This window comes from Trachemys scripta, chromosome 4, assembly GCF_013100865.1.
Source record: "Trachemys scripta elegans isolate TJP31775 chromosome 4, CAS_Tse_1.0, whole genome shotgun sequence".
In the NCBI taxonomy this organism is placed as follows: Eukaryota; Metazoa; Chordata; order Testudines; family Emydidae; genus Trachemys; species Trachemys scripta.
In genome coordinates, this window is record NC_048301.1 from 133,511,822 (window position 1) to 133,533,164 (window position 21,343).

The window sequence follows — 21,343 nt, forward strand, 5'->3', positions numbered from 1 at the left end:
TGGTGCCCCGCGCGGCGGCGGCGCTCTGGCGGTGGTATCTCGCTGGTGCGGGAGGCGGCGGTCAGGGCTGCGCGGGCCTCGCTCTCTGTGTCTCTCCGGCCGCCCCTCCCCCGCCATGTCCTACAACTACGTGGTGACGGCGCAGAAGCCAACGGCTGTGAACGGCTGCGTCACCGGTACCGGCCGCGCGGGGGGGTGAGGGGCCGGGGCGCCCTAGGAGTTGGCTGAGGCGGGGAGGGTCTGGGGGGCAGGGCCGCGGGGCGGGGGCACGGGCTGGGAAGGGTCTGATGGGTGGGTGGCTGGCGAGTGGGGAGGCAGTGGGTGGATGGGGGCAGTCAGTGTGTGGGGGCGAGTGAACAGGGTTCTGGGGGTGCCAGGGGCTGGAGTGCAATCAGGGTGCTGGGGAGCACGCGGGTGAGTGAGGACGAGTGGGGTTAAGGGGGTGAGCAGGGTGCTGAGGGAATAAGTGGGGCGCTTGAGGTGTAGTGTGAGCCCCACTGGGGAGACATAGCTGCTGGGTTGCTCCCTTGGTTTGCAGCCTTGTGATGCTTTATCTTGCAGGGCACTTCACGTCCTCGGAGGACCTGAACCTGCTGATAGCGAAGAACACACGCCTTGAGATCTATGTGGTCACGGCAGAGGGGCTGCGGCCCGTCAAGGAGGTGGGCATGTATGGCAAGATCGCAGTCATGGAGCTTTTCCACCCAAAGGTGAGTGTGGTGGGGTGGGGTCAGGGCCGTCTCCAGGGTTTTGGCCGCCCCAAGCAGCCAAAACAAAAAACAAACAAAAAAAAAGCCACGATCGCAATTTGCGGCATCAATTCGGTGGAAGGTCCTTCGCTCCCAGGCGGAGTGAGGGACTGTCCGCCGAATTGTTGCCGAATACCTGGACGTGCCTCCCTCATCCGGAGCGGCCGCCCCAAGCACCTGCTTGACAAGCTGGTGCCTGGAGCCGGCCCTGGGTTGGCTATGGTGCCGGCTGGGGTGCTGAAGGGTTAAGATTGTGGAATGAGGGGTGAAATTTGTTCTGATTCAGTGCCAGGAGTTTGGATGGGTTTCCTTTGTATGAGTTTTCCTGAAAGCATGTTGATGTTCCCTCTTCCTAGGGGGAGAGCAAGGACCTGCTGTTCATCTTGACAGCCAAATATAATGCCTGTATCCTTGAGTACAAGCAAAGTGGTGAGAGCATTGATATCATCACCCGAGCCCATGGCAATGTGCAGGTAAGTTGGGTGGGCAGTGCAGTAAAGGGTGGTGGGTTCCCTTTGTGAATGCTGGTTTTATTTTGCTGTTGGCATAGACAAACTATAATTACAAGTCTCTGCCTTGTGGCGCTCGCAACCTAAGGTCCTGATCCTGCAACTGACTCTGTGTCTATGCCTGGTCTCTTACACTAGTATTCAGACAAAACCCTCCTCACCAGTTGTCAAGCCAAAGCACCTTTCATCTGTTTTCAAATATTGAGGTATAATTGGCAGCTGTGATGCAATGGATTGAGCACAAGACTGGATGTCAGGAGATTTGATCTGCCAGTATATTGCTGAGCGTGTTCTTGGCCAAGATGCTTTTCTGTGCCACAGTTTTGCTACCTGTAATGTGCTAAGAGATCTACAGATAATACCTAGGTCTCAGATCTCAAAGTGCTTTATAAAAGAGGTAAGCATCATTATTCTCATTTTACTGATGGAGATACTGAGGCACAGGTTGGTGACATGTCTGAGTCACTCAAGCAGACATAGGATTAGAACACAGGTCTTGTGTATCCCTGTTCAGTGCTGTATCTGTTGAGCCATGTTGCCTCCCTAGAAAAAAGACTGCAAAGTGTTTGTGCTACAGGAAACTGAGAGTCCAGTTATTGAGTCTGGCTGTTTATCTTTGGAGGATGTCATGGCCCATTGGCGGAAAGGACATTGTCTCTTGACCTCACTGAGTGTTCTCTTGCTTCTTTGTTTGGGTCTCTTTCTGATAGTAGTCTCTTCTCTCCCAGGATCGCATTGGTCGGCCCTCAGAGACGGGTATAATTGGCATAATTGACCCAGAGTGTCGGATGATTGGATTGCGGCTCTATGATGGCCTCTTCAAGGTCATTCCTCTGGACCGGGACAACAAGGAGTTAAAGGCCTTTAACATCCGCCTGGAGGAGCTGCAGGTCATCGATGTCAAATTCCTCTATGGCTGCCAGGCTCCTACCATCTGCTTTGTTTACCAGGTACCCTGGGTGACTTCCTTGAGTTGTCCCTGAATAGATGGTATTGGAAATCCAGTGGGCAGTGCTGGGTGTGAGTTGGAGCCCCTGAATGTCCTTGTAATTGTCCAAGTCATTTATGCTGTCCTGGAACCTAAGCTAAGCAGCACTGTGGTCTAGTGGTTAGAGCAAGAGGGTGGGAGGCAGGACTTGACTGACTGTGTGACCTAGGGAAAGCCACCTCTCCTCTGTCTGTGCCACATGGGTATAAGCACTCCACGGGAGGTCAAGTCTTCCCTCTTTAGGAGCATTGAGATTCTTGGATGACTGGTGCTTTAGATGTGACTATTTCTCATTAAATGGTTAGCAGAAATGTCTCTCAACATGCATTGGGTAGGTTGAGGAGAGCTCAGATTGGGTTTACAGGTTCTGGCTATTTCTTTATAGAAGGTGATGTTGGGCCCTGATCTGCTGCCTCCTCAGTTGTTACAAGGAGTCAGTAAATCCTGTTCAGCTACAGGTTAAGGCTACTTTTCATTTCTGTAGGAGCCTCAAGCCTGTCTTACTTTTGGGATAGTCTCCCAAAGGGAACATTTCTGAGCACTGTTAAATCTCCACTTACACATCTCAAAACAAACCAACTCTGTGGGCTGGCTGGCTGAGAAAATTGGTGAGAGGACATGGAGCCCTTTGTCTTTACATTGCCAGTGCAAATCTAGCCCAGGCGGATAGACGCTGACTGAAAGTCATTGCTGTCTGATGGCTTCTTGGTGCCTGTGTGAAATGAGTTTGGTAGCTTCAGTTTAGTTCTTAATGGCTAGATCACATAAAAGTCACGAGCACAAGTAATAATATTAATGTAGCTTTTATAATGTGTATTTCATCAGTAGATCTGCACACTTTACAAAGGAGGTCAGTAACATTATCCCCATTTTACAGATGGCAAATCTGAGACACATAGTAGAGCTGTGACATAGACTGTGTCAGAACTGGGAATGGAACCCATGTCTCCTGACTCCCAGTCCAGTGGTCTATCCGCTAGGCCACAATGTGCTAATTGTTGGCAGTCTGAGCAGAGAGGCCAGGGGAGCCTGAGCTTCCCCCTCATCTTTAGCAATGACCTCTTCAGGGCATGTCCATGTAACCACAGTGATGTTGAACCCTTCCATCATGACATTTGCCTGTAATGCTTTTAATCTGTGCTCCATAAAACTTACACATGCTACAGCAATGAGGTTTGTGTAACCATTGCACCCAGTTTGGGATGTTTGTAGCTTCCTTAAAGCTAATAAGTATAAATAATGGCCTTTACACAACAGTCTATAAAGTGCAAATTACCCCTGTGAGATTAAGAAAGCATTTCCCCAATTGTGCTGGGGGGGAAACTGAGGCAGAGAGTGGCAGTGACTTGACCAAGCTCATAGAGTCCATGTCAGAGCCTGGGTAAGAACTCAGGAATTCCAGGTTTGTACTCACAACGTGCCTCTTTCTACCAAAGCAGCAGAGACAAGGGGACTTTGGTCTTTCATATAGTTACTAGCAAAACAGGGCTTTGTTTCCACAGACCTAGGGGTTGTAAATGTTTCTAATTAAGAGTGAAGCTATGAATGCCCTGTTTATAATAAACAAACAGTCCTGGTATAAGAAAGGAGGGTTGGTTTGATTTGTGTCTGCCAACAAACACTTAATGCAGCGCAGTAAATTTTGCCCTTGCAGCAGAGTGAGATGCGCATTCTGTCTGACTCATTCATTCTGTCATAAAACGTTTGGTTTGGTTTGGTTTGGTTGCTGTCTCTCGGAATTGTGTGCATGTAGGTGGGGAGAGGTTTCCGAGTTTATTTTTCGTGTCTAATTCTCTCTAAATTTATTAATCCTGATCAGAGAATTTGGAATGAGCAGAATTGCAGTGCATGTTCTTAGATGTTGGTGGGTGTCCCTTTTCTTTTCATTTTTTTTTTAAATGCCAAAGGCTGATACCACAAATAGGAATAAAATTCCATACAAAAGACTGTTAAAAAAACATCCCAGTTGAAAGGACTCAATATTGGTCCAGAAATGCCAGAGTTAAAATGCATTTTTACTCTGAAAAGCTACTGTTAAAACAGCGGCTTTACACTCAAATCTATTCCCCATTTGTATTCCTTGTAATTGTTTCCTGCTTTACTCTTACTTAAGCTCTTACTGCTCTTTACTCTGGTTAACACTGGTTTGCCAACACAATCAGAAGAGAATCCAACTCATGCTCCTTGAGTTAGAGCATTGCCAACCGAGTGATTTAAGTTCCAGCTGCATAATCTTTGTTGAAGTGCGAGCCGGAAAGAACCCAGCTTAACTTTGATTTTGCAGAGCAGGCAGTTAGTAAAAATCTTTTCCTTAGAAACTGTTGATTGGATCTGAAAATTGTCAAGACACAACACACAGAGAACCTAACAGTGCCCTTTGACGACAAAAAAAGTAATTTTTCATAATAGAATCATGCTCACAACCTGAACTCTGCCCATTTGGGCACCTGCATCTTTACAATACAGTCTGTAGTTCCTGGATCCCATACAGTTTCGAAATAATAGTGCTGTATGGGTTTTCTGTAACCTGGTAGTACAGAGCACTATTCTGTGTGTCAGATAAACCTCAGTTCAGAAAAATCATTTTTGTGAAAAGTACTAGTAAACTGTGCTTACACAACATACTGCAAAATAATAACTTTAAGTAATAGCAAGAGTTTATGTAACCCTCTAGTCAGTGTGTGTTACATGACCCTCTCTGTGCCTGATCCACAGGGGATATGAGTTTGTTACAGCCCCAGCTACAGAGCATGAGTCTCTGGATCAATTTTAACTTTGGAGGTCCCTGGTTCAGTCCCCCTGGTGTTTCAGTCAGCATGCTGGCCGTCACACTAGCTTACATGTTTGCAGCTAGGTTAGGTTGATAGTTAACTGCCTGATCTCCTAAACTGCATCTGTGGAAGGCTGTCCTGCTGGCTGAATAGAAGAGCAGAGTCCATGGGTAAACTGGATAATGGTCAGGGAGGGGGTCTGCTGAGACCACTGCTTTTTATGCTAGCCTGTATCATCTCATTGTTACTATGTGCTCTTCCATTTGTTGTATCCACCTGTTATCTCTCAGATTGTTATACTGTAACTCTTTGAGACAGGAGCTGTCTTTATTATGTGTTTGTACAGCACCTAGCACAATAGACTGATCCATGATTGGGGCCCCAGATGCTACTGCAGTACAAATAATGGGTGTTGTCATAAATATCATGAGAGAAAAGGCGACTTATTTAAAAAGACTGTCAGTAAAGAAAATAGTGAAATATAACAAGACAATCTGTATTTTCATTGCGTTCTGGGCAAGTCAAGTAGCACATCTCTAGAAGGTACTGCATGCACATGCAGTAAGGTTGTAGAAAATTAAATTGTATTTGAGAGAATCGGATAATGTGATTTAGGGCATTGTTTAAGCATTTCCACTCTAACATGATATTGGTTGTGGAGGGTCAGACTCCATGCTCCCTGCTGTTTTGCGGCCCCTAATCAGGCATTAGAGCCCTGCAGCCTCCTTATTACTCTGCAAGTAATCTCACTATGTTCATAATCAGCCCCCCACTTTTGTCTGCCTGCTGCAGTGATTTCTGTTGCTTCTCTTTCTGCAGGATCCCCAGGGCCGCCATGTCAAAACATACGAGGTATCCCTGCGAGAGAAGGAATTCAACAAGGGTCCCTGGAAACAGGAGAATGTAGAGGCCGAAGCGTCCATGGTAATTGCAGGTCAGTTCTTCTTTATAGAGGATCTTACCTACTACATCTTGCTTCAGTGGTGATGCTTCACCCTTGTTACAGGTACTCTCTAATGAGGCTGTCTGCATTCTCCCTTTCTGCAGTGCCCGAGCCCTTTGGAGGAGCTATCATCATTGGGCAAGAGTCCATCACCTACCACAATGGCGATAAATATCTGGCTATAGCCCCACCCATCATAAAGGTGAGAGAGTTTCTTTCGAGAATGCTGATCCCTAGGGCCATGGATACAGTTGCTCTTGGAGCCTGGCTCCCTTGCACTTCAGTTTCTACATTGTGCCTAGGTACTGCATGTAGTAAGCTCTAAGGCCCACCTGTACTAAGGAGTCTCCAGACTGGGATTTTAAACTGCTCTCTCCCCCTTGCATGTCTGTGGGATGGGACTCCTCTACTCCCATGTGACAATGTAGGGATGTGGCCTTTGGGCGCATGAATGAGTGTCTGGTACAGTTGTTGATCCCTGCCTTCGGACACTTGAGGGATGTGTTCTATGTTGAAGAAGGCATGTGCCTGGTCCCCCTATAGCCACATATGGGTGGGGCTGCTCTCTGCTTTGAGTGCCGGGGAGAATGCAGTAAAGCCAAAAGCCGGTTGGGGTTCTGGGGCCTCAGAGAAAGAAATACATTAGGTAGCACAGTGAGGTTCGGGCATTCATCCAAGCCAAAGCAGGGATGTAGCTGAATGAGGCTCACAGCAAAGGTAGGATCTGTAGCAGTGAAAGATCTGAAGCTTGAATACAACACTGTGTGTGAGGGAATGCTTGGTTTGGGAAGAGGGGAGCCCAGATGGGGTATCTGAGCCAGGGGGTTTGATCCTAATCAGAGGGGTATGATTCCTGGGTGCAAGTTGTACAGGAAGCATCAACTAGATCACAGAGGCAACAAGGGGAGTGAGTATGTGTTAGACTGAAAGAAAAGCAGAGATATGATCAGAAGGTCATTTGAAGGCTGAGACAACAATGGGTTAGAATGTGGCAATAGATCTCTGGGAAATAGATACAGGTATCATGGCTTGAGTGTTTGACAGGCTGTCAGCTCAGGCTCTTTGGAGGCCCATGCTTTGATGCGTGCTGCATTAGTAAGAAAAGTAACATGTTGCCTGGGAGTCTCTCTGGGCCTTACCCTGCGGACCTAGCACAGGCACATCTGCCCTGAAAGTCAATGGGAGATTTGCTTGGGTAAGGGCTGCAGGAGCATGCCATTAAATCCCAAACCAAATGTCTTGACCAGAAGCTGGGCAGCATCTGTCACTCAGAAAACCACTTGTTCAGAGTCCTGAGACAAGCTGGCATGCAGCTGTCTGGGCCCAAAACAGCATCGGGATAATTTATCTGCTGGAAGTGCTCAGTCAGCAGAATGGGGGTTTCTGAGGGGGTCACTCCTGAGCTGAGAATGGGCCTAAGAAGTTTCAGCCTGACCTGTAATTCCTGAGACAGTTCTGAGTAGTTGATAATGGGGAAGGTCCACCACAGACTCACATAGTCACTGGCACAATATAATCAGCGGGGAATCAAATCACTGCCCCAAGGAGCGAGCGGATTGCCACAAGGGTTGGGGGAATTCAGCACCTCACACAGGATTGTACTGTTGGCCAGGTGCATTGTGGGCATATTCACTCTCCTCTGACACATCCGGCATTGGCGGCTGCTGGGAGCTGGACACCAAGCTAGGGGGCCCAGTAACTCCAACCTCTTTCTTTGCCTGCAGCAAAGTACAATAGTGTGCCACAACCGTGTGGATCCCAATGGGTCCCGTTACCTCCTGGGGGATATGGAGGGCCGTCTCTTCATGCTGCTTCTGGAGAAGGAAGAGCAGATGGATGGCACGGTCAGCCTGAAGGACCTGCGTGTGGAGCTGCTTGGAGAGGTAGCGCTCTTCCCCCTTGCTGCTGTGCCATGTGTGGTCTCTGCCTGGGGAGTTCATGAGCTGCAAGCACAGTTCAGGGACTTAAATGGAGGGAAGCGAGTCTCCACTGAGACTGGGATGGGGTGGGGTTTAATTCCCTGCTATATTCATAGCTCCGAACCCCCTGAGGCACCAGGATGTCTGTGGGAGTGACCAAGTGTGGGTCCTTTGCTAGTGTCCCCACCTTCAGGGATTGCATTGGGGCTGGTACTTCGGACTGTCATTGTACTCTAAAAGGATTTTCCTTCAGGCTACGGATCTCAACCTCCTTCTAGGGGCTTTCCCGTGGAGCTGGAGTTTGGGATTGGTGTTTGCAGGGCAGAGGGCCCTGCTCTGGCCTGAGGCTTTCCAATGGGCTTGAATTGTGTATCTGCTACAAGCCTCTTTCCCCCTAACCTGCTGGTCCATCTGTCTCCTCGCCTAGACATCCATTGCAGAGTGCCTGACCTACCTAGATAATGGTGTTGTCTTTGTCGGCTCTCGGCTTGGGGACTCCCAACTCGTGAAGGTGAGAAGAAGCCCTCTCCTTATCTAGTTCTATCTGCAGCCACGTTTGTTCACCCTTCCCCTCCCTGCTGGATGGGTCAAGGGAGGCTCTGCCTTGCTTCCCATTGCCTCTTGCAGGCCTCTCTGCTCTGTTTGCTGGAGGTTCGGTTCGGTTATTGATAAGAGGTCGAATAAACAGGCTCAGTCAGTATTTATGAATCAGATTATTAGTTAAGGATTGATATAGCACAATACAGAATACAGAAAGGAAGGCTGTACATTACCAAACCGATCTGCAGAAATGTTCTTGTTTCACTCCCAACTAAGTCTCAAAACCTCAGCTCCTTATGTGCCATGGGTCTTTACAAAGAGAGACAAAGGAATTCCTTTTTCAACAGCCTAATTACTTGTGAAATTTCCTTTATGGTATTTCAGTGTACATGATTGATAAGCCCATAGGTATTTTGAACAAAGTTGTTATTATAGAAAATGTCTCTGACAACAAGCAAATCCTGATGAATTAAAAACATCTCAATAGTTTATTATCTTATCAATCACAAAACACATCTGCAATAACAAGTATCCTTCGTCAGTCACAAGTGGTCTCTTTTCTTGGTTTCCTAGACATCTGTTGACTTTTTCTGTGGGTTGATAGGATCACAGCAAGAGATTACACACATTCCATCACGTGGTCACAGACTAAGGTTCAACCTGTGTACAGAGAATATTTAGGTGTATAGATCCAGAATACCAGCACTTTGATTCATGTCCCACAGTGTTCTGCGACTTATGTACAAAGCATTATGGGAGTTTGATATCTGCTAACAGCTCAGATCCCTCCCCACCTGCTGCCCACTTCTGGTTGCTCCCTGCATTTACTTTGGGAGCTAATGACTTTGTGTTCACAGCTCAGTGTGGACAGCAATGAACAAGGCTCCTATGTAGTGGCCATGGAAACCTTCACCAACCTGGGCCCCATCGTGGACATGTGTGTGGTGGATCTGGAGAGACAGGGTCAAGGGCAGGTAATAATGGCTCTGCCTTCCCTTTGTTAGTGCTGAGTGCATCTGCTCCAGATGGGGGCATGCCCACTGCAAAGGGGGAATAGACTGTGCTCCATGCTGGGCATCCAAGCTGCCCTTGTTTGAGCTGTTACACAAGGAGATGCTGGGAGGGAGGATAAGTACTGCTTGTAGGGTATTCTGTGTTGGGAGCAGCGAATGGTGGTATTGTGAGTGCAAAGCAGGGGTCTTAGGGTGGCTGCTTCCCGTGGATCCCTTCTCCGAAGGAAGATTAGCCCTCCCATGAGACTGCTCTGGAGGATCAGACTCTGGGGTGGGGAAGGGGTGATGAGCCACCTCCAAAGAACTTCCTTTGGGACACAGGGGACACCAGACCCCTTCCCTCTACCAAGACCCTTACCTGGATGCCTCTTCTCATAGTGGGAGGAGATGTCTCTTCCCCCCCCCCCCCCATACCCCTTCCCCCTCACCAAGACATTAGCTGGGAGGAATTGGAGGAATGTTAATGGGTACCTGCTCTATCTAGCTGGTCACATGCTCTGGCGCCTTTAAGGAGGGCTCCCTGAGGATCATCCGGAACGGGATTGGGATTCACGAACACGCCAGCATCGACCTGCCAGGAATTAAAGGTGTGTAAATCCATTGGGAGCGCAGAGCATATGTGCCAGCCTTCAGCTCTGCCAGCCTGTTCTATAGATCTACGTGGTTGTGACCTACAGCTTCAGGGGGGAACGTGTCCTGCATGCAGGCTGGGCAGGAGTATGGGGTGTGTCAAGGGGCATCTCCCTAAGCTTTTTCCTGAGATGTTTACTCTGAGTAATAGTGGGATCTTTCCCTGTGCAGGCCTATGGCCCCTGAGGTCAGATTCACATCGTGAAACCGACAACACCTTGGTGCTGTCCTTTGTAGGCCAGACCAGGTAAGGCTCTGGGATTAATGCTGGGGCAGGCTCTGGGTTGTGTGCTCTGCACCTAGTTAATGAGTTCTCTCCCTCTTGTAGGGTTCTGATGTTAAACGGGGAGGAAGTGGAGGAAACTGAGTTGACAGGATTCGTGGATGATCAGCAAACATTCTTCTGTGGCAACGTAGCCCATCAGCAACTGATCCAGGTACTGGTTAGGCCAGTGAGAGAGGAGGGGGCTTCTGGCTGGATTGGAAAGGGCTGTGAGGTATCATGGGAGGAGGCCTACAGAATGTGCTCCCAGTAATGGGGAGGGTGGCAGCATTCCACCTGGGCTGAGTGTCGTTGAGGGTGAATGTGCCCTGCGTCTGAGCTGGAGTGTTTCCTGCTCCTCCAGATCACCTCTGCCTCCGTGCGGCTGGTCACTCAGGAGCCCAAAGCCCTCGTGAGTGAATGGAAAGAGCCCAAGGGGAAGAACATCAGCGTGGCTTCCTGTAACAGCAGTCAGGTGGTGGTGGCTGTGGGGCGAGCACTTTACTACCTGGAGATCCAGCCCCAGGAGCTCAGGCAAATAAGGTGGGTGTGATCCCCTTGCCCTTGCTGGGGGTCAGAGGAACCAGACCTGGTTATTGACCTGTCCATTTCTTCCTGCCTGCCTGCCAGCTGCACAGAGATGGAGCATGAGGTGGCCTGCCTGGACATTACCCCACTGGGGGACTCTAGTGGCATGTCCCCTCTGTGTGCCATCGGCCTCTGGACTGACATTTCAGCCCGCATCCTAAAGCTGCCCTCGTTTGAGCTGCTGCACAAGGAGATGCTGGGAGGAGGTAGGCGCTGCTTCTGAGGCATTCTGTACTGGGAGCAGTGAACAAAGCTGTGTGTGACACTTAATGGGGCCTTCTCTTTTCCCTATCCCTGCAGAGATCATTCCCCGCTCCATTCTGATGACCACCTTTGAGAGCAGCCACTATCTCCTCTGCGCCCTGGGAGATGGGGCTCTCTTCTACTTTGGGCTCAGCATTGAGACAGGTAAGTACATGGCCCTTCCTACTCTGGTTTTTGAGGGGGGTGAGACTGATCAGATGCCCTTTCTACCTCTTCTGAATCCTCTCTCTGATCCCAAGTGGGCTGGGCTCCATAGCATGATGGCCCCTCCCCTCTCCATCCTGGTCAGGCCATGCCCTGACAGGGCAGGGATCTCACCTGTTTGTAACAACCCTGACATCCCTGGGGAGTCTGATGGGCAGGTTCTGTTCAGATACTCGATGTAATCAGGATTCCTGCTACAGGAGGGGGATCACCCCTTGCCTGCTTTTCGAGGGAGAACTATTCTTCCCTCTCCTGGAGGGGACATGGGGTAGCTTTTTGCATCAGGCCCTTTGACAGCCACCCTCTGCCGACAGCATAGTGCCTCTGGCCTCCACGTGGGCCCCTTCCAGCTAGTGTGTCTCACGGCTTGATCCCACTCTTCCAAAAGCTCCCATCCCCTTTGGTTGGGCAGCTCCTAACACTGCTGCTCCCTTACTATAGGTTTGCTGAGCGACCGTAAGAAAGTGACGCTGGGCACCCAGCCCACTGTCCTAAGGACATTCCGTTCACTCTCCACCACCAATGTCTTTGCCTGCTCTGACCGCCCCACTGTGATCTACAGCAGTAACCACAAGCTGGTCTTCTCCAATGTCAACCTCAAGGAGGTGAACTACATGTGTCCCCTCAACTCGGATGGCTACCCTGACAGGTGAGCACGCTCTCCCCCCCCATGCCAGAGGGGAGGGGCTTCTGGACTCTGCACTGGCCCAAGTGAGGTAAGGAGCAGCATGTCTGGAGGGTTCCCAGCTGCATCCTTCTACCTGATCTAGTGTCTGAAGGCACAACACCCCCACGTGCCTTCCCTGCTCAGGTCTGGCTGACAAGAAGGTGGAACGTGATGGCATGTTCAGTGAGCACTATACCCACAGGCCAGCTTGCAGCTGCATGGAGAATGGGAAAGGGAAACCCTCCTCCTAGATGCTATCAGACCCGCTCCTCTTCCTCACTTGCACAATCAATCCAGCTCTTTTGTTGCCCTGATGGTTTTGAATGAGAAGACACTTGCCATCGCTTACTTTGTCCCTCCTCATATACCGGCATTGGGTTTTCCCGCCCAGGGTCCCAGTAACCCTTAGAATCAGGAGATCAGTGCTGTGTTAGTCTGGCTGTTCTCCCAGCATCCTAGCTACGCAGAGCCCTGGAGTCAGTGGCTTCCTCTCTGGGCACCTGGTTTACAAGCCTGATCACTGACAGTCTCCTTTCTTTACAGTCTGGCATTGGCCAACAACAGCACCCTGACAATTGGCACCATCGACGAGATCCAGAAGCTGCACATCCGCACGGTTCCCCTCTACGAGTCGCCCAGGTGGGGTGTTAGGGTTACTGGGTGTTAGGGTTTCTGGGTCTGCGCCCTGTGTGAGAGTGGGGAAGGACGATGGGACGGCTCGTCGTCCTCTAAAGAGGAGCCGCCCCACCTTTCCACTGGTGTGTGGAAGTGGTGAGATGGATAAATCGATGAGATTGGTGACTGGCATTCTCAGAGCAGCTTGGGGGCTGTAGGAAGGAGAAGTCTGGGAATTGAGCAATATAACAGCCTAGTGTCCCAGGAGCCACTGTGTTCTCTTCAGCCTCAGCCATGCTCTCTCCCCTCCCCCTGAGGAGTCCTTGCCCACACGGCTTTCTCTGTTTATCCTGCAGGAAGATCTGCTACCAGGAGGTTTCTCAGTGCTTTGGCGTGCTTTCAAGTCGCATTGAGGTGCAGGATGCCAGTGGGGGCACCACTGCACTGAGACCCAGTGCCAGCACCCAGGTGAGAGGAAGCTCTGGGAAGGCATATGGGCTCAGGAGCTGGGCCGCTGGATTAGCAGCTGTTGGAAACATGACTCTTCAAGCCAAATGGTGATACATATTTTCCTTGGCCATCTTTTCATCCCAAGGTTGAGTACGTGGACCCCACTGCCCTACCCCATGGCAGTCTGGGAAGGAGGGAGGGTGGGACTCTTGTCTTAGACTCTTGAATCTTTTTATCTCTAGCAGATTCTGCAGCTTCCCCTGCCACATGTTCCCCTTTTCTCTCAGCCCGGAGCCCCAGGTCTCCTTCGTTTCCCTGGGCCTTACCATTCCGATTGCTCATTAGATGGGATCGCTGATCCCTCCTGGGCTGTTTCCTTTTCTCCATGGCTGAGACAAAGGTCCTCTCAGAAGCTGCCATGGAAACTTCCATCTCATCATTCTGTGTGTTTCTTAAAGGCCCCTTAGCCTGAATTCTGTTCTGCTGTTCCATCAGTCTGGCTTCAGAAGACTTTCTGAGGGAGAGTCTAATGTGCTCATGTGCCCCTGAGCAGCTGCATCTGGATTTTCCCATGGGAAGAAATGTTCCCCCACGTCGGAGGCCCATTTGGCCAAGAGGCTTGTCTGGGATCTCATTCATCTTCTTACCCCTGCCCTGCATTTCCAGCTTTCTCTCTCATTCAGCCTCTCTGCTCTCCCAGTGTGCCAGGCCGCTGCGAGTAGCTTGAGGGTGTGATCGCTCGCTCTCTGTCCCAGGCCCTGTCCAGCAGCGTCAGCTCCAGCAAGCTGTTTTCCAGCAGCACCGCTCCGCACGAGACATCCTTCGGAGAGGAGGTGGAGGTGCACAATCTACTCATCATAGACCAGCACACCTTTGAAGGTACCAACCCCAAATACTGCCTTCTTCCTGTCCCCAGGAGGGGGCCCAGCTCACCTGCTGAACACTTTCCCTTGCAATGTACATGCGGCAAAGGGGCGTGGATGAGACCAGCAGTTCTATGAAAAAGAGGCTTTATCAGAAGGAAAGGCAAAGGGATGGGGACTCCTGGAGGAGGGCTGGGTGTAAGGCCAAGGGGGTTATACTAAGCGGAAGCACAGTCAGGAAAAGAGGGGGTCTCCAGGACAGCTCTTGGCTCTGTCACTTGGGCACATGGAGCAGGCTCTTAATTCCTTTTGATAGGCTGGTCCAGTAGCGTGGAAGGGGAGGGGGCTCTTAGTCACAACCCAATTGGTTTTCTCTTTCCTACACCCAGTGCTCCACGCTCACCAGTTCCTGCAGAATGAATACGCCCTAAGCCTGGTCTCCTGCAAGCTGGGCAAAGACCCCAACACGTACTTCATCGTGGGCACGGCCATGGTGTATCCTGAGGAGGCTGAGCCCAAACAGGGTCGCATTGTAGTCTTCCACTACTCAGATGGTAAGAGGGAGAAGGCTGAGTTCCTGTACGGGGTCCTTCTGGCAGCACTCCAATCATCCGAGGGAGATCACCCCCTAATCCCAGAGGATTGGGAATGGACATCACTGCAACAGGCACTTTGGCTTCCGTCACAGGCCTGCTGACAGATGGTTGCCAGTTGTCCATGAGAAAGCTTGTGCCCCCAGACTCTTCTGCTGCTTGGGGGCTTTTGCTCTGCTGTGAACCAACCTCCAAATTATGGTAACTTCTCCCCATCTCCCATTAGGACACAGTAATCCTTCACCCTAACTTCCTTCCGGATCCAGAGTCTGAATCCCATGGTCTTTCCAGTCTTACCTCTCACATCCTTCCGCTACTGTCACTGGGCCAGCAGTTGCCCACAGACTGGCTGAGAAATGGACTTAGCCTTTCTAGGGAAAGAACAGACTTGAGTAGAGCATCTTGTTTGGGTTCCACAGAGGGTCTTGTAGCTGCTCTTGGGGGGGCACAGATGGTAACCAAAGAGTCTATTGGTGCGTTCCAGGGAAACTGCAGAGTCTGGCCGAGAAGGAAGTGAAAGGGGCTGTGTATTCCATGGTGGAGTTCAACGGCAAGCTCCTAGCCAGCATCAACAGCACGGTAAGGCTCTAGCAAGGCCCTGGATATCCCAGGGAAGAGTTTCCTCCAGAGTTGGGAGGCGGCTCAGCCACGAGATTGAAAGAGCTCCTGAGCTCTGGTGTGCTGGGCTATTCTGGGCTGCTGTGTCCCTCTCGTGTTTCTGTGCTGGCCCTGGCTCACACATCCGTTCCCTCAGGTGCGTCTGTATGAGTGGACGGCAGAGAAGGAGCTGCGCACAGAGTGTAACCATTATAATAACATCATGGCTCTCTACGTAAAGACCAAGGGGGACTTCATCCTGGTTGGAGATCTGATGCGCTCTGTCCTGCTTCTCGCCTACAAGCCCATGGAGGGTAACTTTGAGGAGGTATTGATACTCTTCCACCCAGGGTGATTCAAGGGATGGGGGTCTCGATCCTGTGGTACAGCAAGGGGCTTTCAGGAAAGGGAGAGCAGCTTGTGGGGTGAGGAGAGGGCAGTTTGACCAGAGGAGAGCCAACAGAGCTTGGCTTCTCTTTGAGGCGCAATGTCCCTAAGAACAGGATCTACTGAAGCCACCCCTTGGCAGATCTCTGTGGGCTCCTGTGAGACAGGCTGCTGGGGGATCTGGTTCAGTGTCACAGGCCTTGAGGAAAGGATGCTTTGTGCAATATCTGGTGCCTGCCATGGGGCCAGGAGGTGGGTTGTCCTGGCTTCCTGTGGTGGGATCCAGGGTTGGTAGTACAAGGTGTCCTGATGAGAGACCAGCCCCCCTCACAAGCAACATGGGTTGTCCTGCCAGGATCCTTGTTACGTTCTCGGGGTAGGGAATGTGCTGCTGGGGTAGCTGGCTCTCTGGTGTAGTCCTCCCAGGGATCAGCCTGCTTTTCCATCCAAAGGCCCCACCTTCCTAGGCTCCTCCAGAAAGAGCCACTTCTGCAGAAAACTGGCACAGAGTCCCTCTCCTGGGGAGATGGGATCGTGATCCCATCAACTGTTTGGCGTTTGTACTGTCCTGCTGCTCCTCCAAGGGGCCTTGTGAATGTGCAAACCTTCTTCCTCTAGCTCTGACATGGGCTGGCGCTTCCTCCTTCCACCTGACTTTATCGCTGGGCTCCCCCCATGCCATTGTAACCTTGGTGCTGGGTGGGGCAGGGTGGCTCCATGAGGATATCACCTTGGGGGCTCACAGCAGGGCCTGATCTCCCCTGGTGTGTGTCATCCCCTTTAAGATTGCTCGAGACTTCAACCCAAACTGGATGAGCGCTGTGGAGATCTTGGACGATGACAACTTCCTGGGAGCAGAGAATGCTTTTAACCTGTTTGTGTGCCAGAAGGACAGGTAAGCTGGCTCTGGGCATGACGCAGTGCCTGATAATGGTGGTGGGGTGGTACATCCTATCATCCCCTCCCTTTACAGGTGGGTGTTAGCTGGCAGGACCTGCCTCTCTTCTGTGTGTGGAATGTGGCTCTGGGGAGGTGTGTGTGTTAACTCAGAGTACTGGAATGGGGAGCATGCTTGTGTGCAGGGGGACATGTCTCTGTGGTGCCTCTGGTCTGTGTTCTTACCCCGGTGCCTACCAGGGTCCTTGCATTTCAGCGCTGCCACGACCGATGAGGAGCGCCAGCACTTGCAGGAAGTGGGGCTGTTCCACCTGGGGGAGTTTGTCAACGTGTTCTGCCATGGCTCCCTGGTCATGCAGAACCTGGGCGAGACGTCCACACCAACGCAGGGCTCGGTGCTCTTCGGCACAGTCAACGGAATGATTGGTAAGGGGAGTGCTCCTTGGCTGCCTCTCACCCTGCTGCTAGGGCCTGTTGTGTGGGATCTCAGATCCTGGAGGGGGCACTAATATGGGCCTTGAAAGGAAGCTGCTAAAGTGGATTAGATAACAGAGCCCTCCTGGAGCCATTAGTTGGGCTGGGCAAATTGGTTTTTGATGAAAAATTTAAAATATTTGCACAGTGTCTGCTCTCACCAGCAAATTTTGATTTTTGGGGGGGCAATTAAAATACTTCTGCTTAAAAAAAAAAAAAAAATTTTTTTTATTTAGAAATGCTACTGTGGTGCCTCATGTGAGTTGTAGTTGTTTCTTCATGTTCCCACTCGCTTTCCTTGGCTGGGCTCCTCAGACTGCCTACATGTCCCATGATGTGCTGCCATCCCTCTCCAAGAGGCGACACTGTGGGGCATCATGGGAGATGTAGTCCCAACAGGGAGCCTGGCCTACATGGAATGGGAGCATAAGGTACCTGAACCACAGCTCCCGAGAGGCACCAGCTTTTCTGGATTTTAATCTTTTGGGGTCTGAATTTTTGCTGAAAAATGAAGTTTTCTGTGGAAAATATGCAAGAGAGTGATTTTTTTCACTTCCATTTCAATTTCCTGGGTGGGGGGAGCACTTGTGACCATCTCTACTCATTAACTGCCACGCAAGAGCTTGCTATTCCCAGCCTGCTGGGAGCTGAAACATGTGGCCCAAGGGTTGCCAGGAAACTGCTGCGTCCAGCCCTGCCACTCATTGCCCTCTCCTCTCTTGCAGGACTGGTGACGTCACTGTCGGAAAGCTGGTACAACCTCCTGCTGGATATGCAGAACAGACTCAATAAAGTCATCAAGAGTGTGGGCAAGATTGAGCACTCCTTATATCCTTCCCCATCCTCTTGCTCTGTGCCACCTTCTCTAGCAGATCTAGGAGCTTAGCAATGAAGGTGCCTTTACAGTGGCAGTCACCTAAACCACGACTATGTTAGGCTGTGCTATGAGTGGGGTAGAGGCTGACAAAGCGAGTGCTAGAATGCTGACTCCTGAATTGATGAGCCAAAGCCTAGAGTGATTGCCATAAATTCTCCCACCACCCGGGCTCCTGGAAGTTAACCAGATCTTTGTATAATTGTGACCCACTGTGGTGGGCTCTGGTCACTTGGACATGGTGTCCCTGGCATTTTGAGCTTTGGCACCAATATCCTATGGCAGTGGTCACCAACCCGTCAATCGCGATCAACTGGTCAATCTTGGAGCCTCATCCAGTCGATCGCAATCTCCGAGCCGCGAAAAGTCCAGCAGTGCAGCGGGGCTCAGAGGCTGCCTGCCTGCCATGGCCCCACACACTCCTGGAAGCAGTTGACTGTTGGCACGTCTCTGTGGCCCCTGGGGGAAGGGAGGGAGGAGGTGGCTTCGCGCGCTGCCAATGGGAGCTGCGGGGATGGCGCTTGCAGGCACGGGCAGCGCACGGAGACCCGCTGTCCTACTCCCCCAAGATTGCGATCGACTGGCTGAGGCTTCTGGATCGACCAGATGATCGCGATTGAAGGGTTGATGACCACTACCCTAGGGTATTGGTGCCAAACCTCAAAGTGCCAGGGACACCATGTCTAAGTGATCAGAGCTCATCACAGTGGGTCACAGTTACACAAAGATCTGGTGAACTTCCATAAATTCTCCCACCACCCGCGCTCCTGCTGCTTCTGGGAGCAGCATGGGACCATGGCAGGCAGGCAGCCCTGCCTGAGCCCCGCTGCGCTGCCGCCTGGGAGCCACCTGTGGTAAGCGCCTCCTGGCCGGAGCATGCACCTTGTACCCGCTCCTGCACCCCAGCCCAGAGCTCCCTCCCAGACCCCACAGCCCAGCCTGGAGCCCCCTCCTGCACCCAAACTCCCCCCAAGAGCCCACCACCTGCACCCCAACCCACTGCCCCAGGCTCAGCCAGTGGACACCCCACAGTTGAGAATGTTAACACTGATTTGTGACCATCCCTGAAGGATTTTGGATCTATAATTCACAAATGACACCAATAAAAAGTAAAGTTCATGAAATGTCCAGTGGATTCTATGAGATTAGGTGCAGTGTGACCATATGACGCCTGCACCCAAACACCCTCCCAGAGCACAAGACGTAATTCACAAATGACACTAATAAAGAGTAAAATTCATGAAATGTCCACTGGATTCTATGAAATTAGATGCAGTGTGACCATATGATGCCTGCACCCAAACACCCTCCCAGAGCTTGCACCCCTCACTCCTGCACCCCAACCCCTTGCCCCAGGCTCAGCCTGGAGCCCTCTCCCACACTCTGAGCCCCTTGGACCCAGCCCAGAGCCTGCAGCCCCTCCCGTACCCCAACCCTGTGCCCCAGCCTGGTGAAAGTGAGTGAGGGTGGGGGAGAGCAAGCGACGGAGGGAGGGGAGAATGGAGTGAGCGGGTCGGGGCCTCGGGGAAGGGGCGAGGTAGGTTCTGGGTTGATCTTAAGTTGAAAAAGTGATCTTGTGCATAAAAAGGGTTGGAGACCACTGCCGTAGGGGGAATGTTTTGAGCTGCTCTGCAGAGTAGCAGGATGAATCCGGCAGTGTGTGTATCTGTTGTATTGCAGTCAGGGTCAGGGATTCCATTGGGCTTGAGACACAGTCCTTGCCCCAGAGAGCTCACAGTGTCTGTCTGTGTCTCTCTCTCAAAAATACAGGGCCATGATGTAAATCAAATGCTGCACTGGTCGTGGATGTAGCATGTATGTGTGGGAAGCGGGCAGTGTGTGTCCTACGAAGCTGCTGTGCATGCCTGGGGGTGGAGTTCTGTTCTGAGTGGGGTTTAAGGGAGTCTGAGGATGATGCATTTTAAGTGGGTTTTGCTTCTTGACTCTCGCTTGCACCTGGAGATCATTTCACACTGAGCGCAAGACGGAGCCAGCCACAGGGTTCATTGATGGTGACTTGATTGAAAGCTTCCTGGACATCAGCCGGCCCAAAATGCAGGAGGTGGTAGCAAACTTACAGGTGAGATGGGGTCCAAGTGTGAGAATAGGTCAGTTCCAGGTGAGCAGCAGAAGCTCTTGGGAATCTGTTCTCTAGTACTAGTCTTTTGAATGACACTCCTTCACCCTGGTCCATGCAGGGGTGCTTCTGTAAGAGCTGTGTTCCTCCTCTCCCCCCCCAGTTATGCTGGTGTAACACATCTGTCCCTTGTTGCAGATTGACGATGGCAGTGGCATGAAGAGAGAGGCCACCGTGGACGACCTGATAAAGATCGTGGAGGAGCTGACCCGGATCCATTAATAGGATTCGGACTCATCTCCTAGCATCTTCCTCCATGGTAGAATATGGAGTTTCTTCCCACCTGCAGCCAGGGGGTCCCTAGCCAATTGCACTATGACACCAGAGGCTGCGATTATTTTCCCGGGTGGAAGGGGAGAACCTCTGAACTGAAGCCATCTCGCTAGGGACTTGGGGATGTGATTTTTGGCTGGGCGTCACATCATTTCCTGCTTGGGTTCACCAATCCTGTGGACCTTGGCTCCCAACCCAGGACTGGTCATGGCCGATTGCTCCCATTGGGTAACTGCTAGCGCTTGGCTGAAGGGTCACCCCTGCCTGGACTTCCCCCATGGCTCACTCGTTCACTGTTGTCTCTAGTATCTTTTTATTTTATTTTCTTTGATTCATTGTGTTTTGAAGTGGAAGCCTCCTACACCCCCTTCTGCCTCTGTAATGAGGATGGGCTGGAGGCTCTTCTCTGGTGCTGGGAAGATGGGGGAGATACCGTGCTGGCTTGTGGAGGTGCCTGTTTGTCTGGGTGATGAAGCTCAAAGGGTAGAGAAGGCCTCTCTCTCTCCACAGGATTTGTGGCGTGCTCAGGGAGGAAGGGTCTGGAAAGTGAAATCTCTGTGGTTTGGTTTCTGAGTTTTACCAAATAAAGTAGAGTCGAAGAGGAAAGGTCTGGCTCCTGCCTTCTCCTTGTCCCTCTGTTCTGCCATGGGGCTGACTTGTAGTGCTATGCCCTCCCTGCTCTGTGGGCCATGGCTACAGGAGCCATATCCCTGCTATGCTCCACAGGGAACTCTCACTCCATGTCCCTGTTCTCCATTGCCTTGAGCTTTGTCCAAAAATGATCCTTTGGGCATAAACTTCCCCCTTGTTGTCTCAGCTCACACACAGTCTACAGCGGGAGTTGGACAGAGCTGAACAGCTGAGTGGATCGATCAGTTTCTGGGGAAGGAGGCGAGAGCCTTTTCCCAGATGCATTCTTCTGTGTGCACACTTTGGAGACAGGCATCTCAGACTTGTCTCTGTAATGAGGAATGTGGGCTTTGCCTCGTGCAGAGTGCTTTGAAGGCATTACGGTGCATGCTCCTCTTATAGATCTAGGCATGTACCTAAGTGTATGGTGCTCCAACGTTACCCAAATACTCAAGGGAAAGGTAAGACCTGGAGACCTTTCTAGAATGTTTCCATCCCCTCTGTAG

At 51.3% G+C, this 21,343-nt stretch overlaps 1 protein-coding gene across 1 annotated transcript; it reads left to right on the plus strand.

Moving 5' to 3' along the window:
- The first annotated feature begins 14 nt into the window (after window positions 1-14).
- On the plus strand, window positions 15-20,813 carry DDB1 (damage specific DNA binding protein 1). The gene is made up of 27 exons (XM_034767642.1): window positions 15-176; window positions 562-710; window positions 1,106-1,222; window positions 1,987-2,208; window positions 5,837-5,951; window positions 6,065-6,162; window positions 7,685-7,843; window positions 8,307-8,390; window positions 9,277-9,393; window positions 9,917-10,019; window positions 10,234-10,309; window positions 10,391-10,499; window positions 10,689-10,867; window positions 10,955-11,118; window positions 11,213-11,320; window positions 11,822-12,029; window positions 12,591-12,686; window positions 13,019-13,130; window positions 13,868-13,991; window positions 14,365-14,529; window positions 15,053-15,147; window positions 15,323-15,493; window positions 16,338-16,447; window positions 16,706-16,875; window positions 17,649-17,751; window positions 19,754-19,877; window positions 20,073-20,813. Exons 1-27 carry the CDS (start codon window positions 116-118, stop codon window positions 20,154-20,156), a joined length of 3,423 nt encoding a protein of 1,140 aa, XP_034623533.1. The 5' UTR covers window positions 15-115; the 3' UTR covers window positions 20,157-20,813.
- Window positions 20,814-21,343: the final 530 nt, after the last annotated feature.

Bases quoted from the DNA above. Each gene is read 5' to 3' on its own strand.
- DDB1 (XM_034767642.1), top strand. From the start codon at position 116: ATGTCCTACAACTACGTGGTGACGGCGCAGAAGCCAACGGCTGTGAAC. The intron at 1,223-1,986 runs GTAAGTTGGGTG...CTTCTCTCCCAG, and splicing joins GAGCCCATGGCAATGTGCAG to GATCGCATTGGTCGGCCCTC. The intron at 13,131-13,867 runs GTGAGAGGAAGC...TCTCTGTCCCAG, and splicing joins GACCCAGTGCCAGCACCCAG to GCCCTGTCCAGCAGCGTCAG.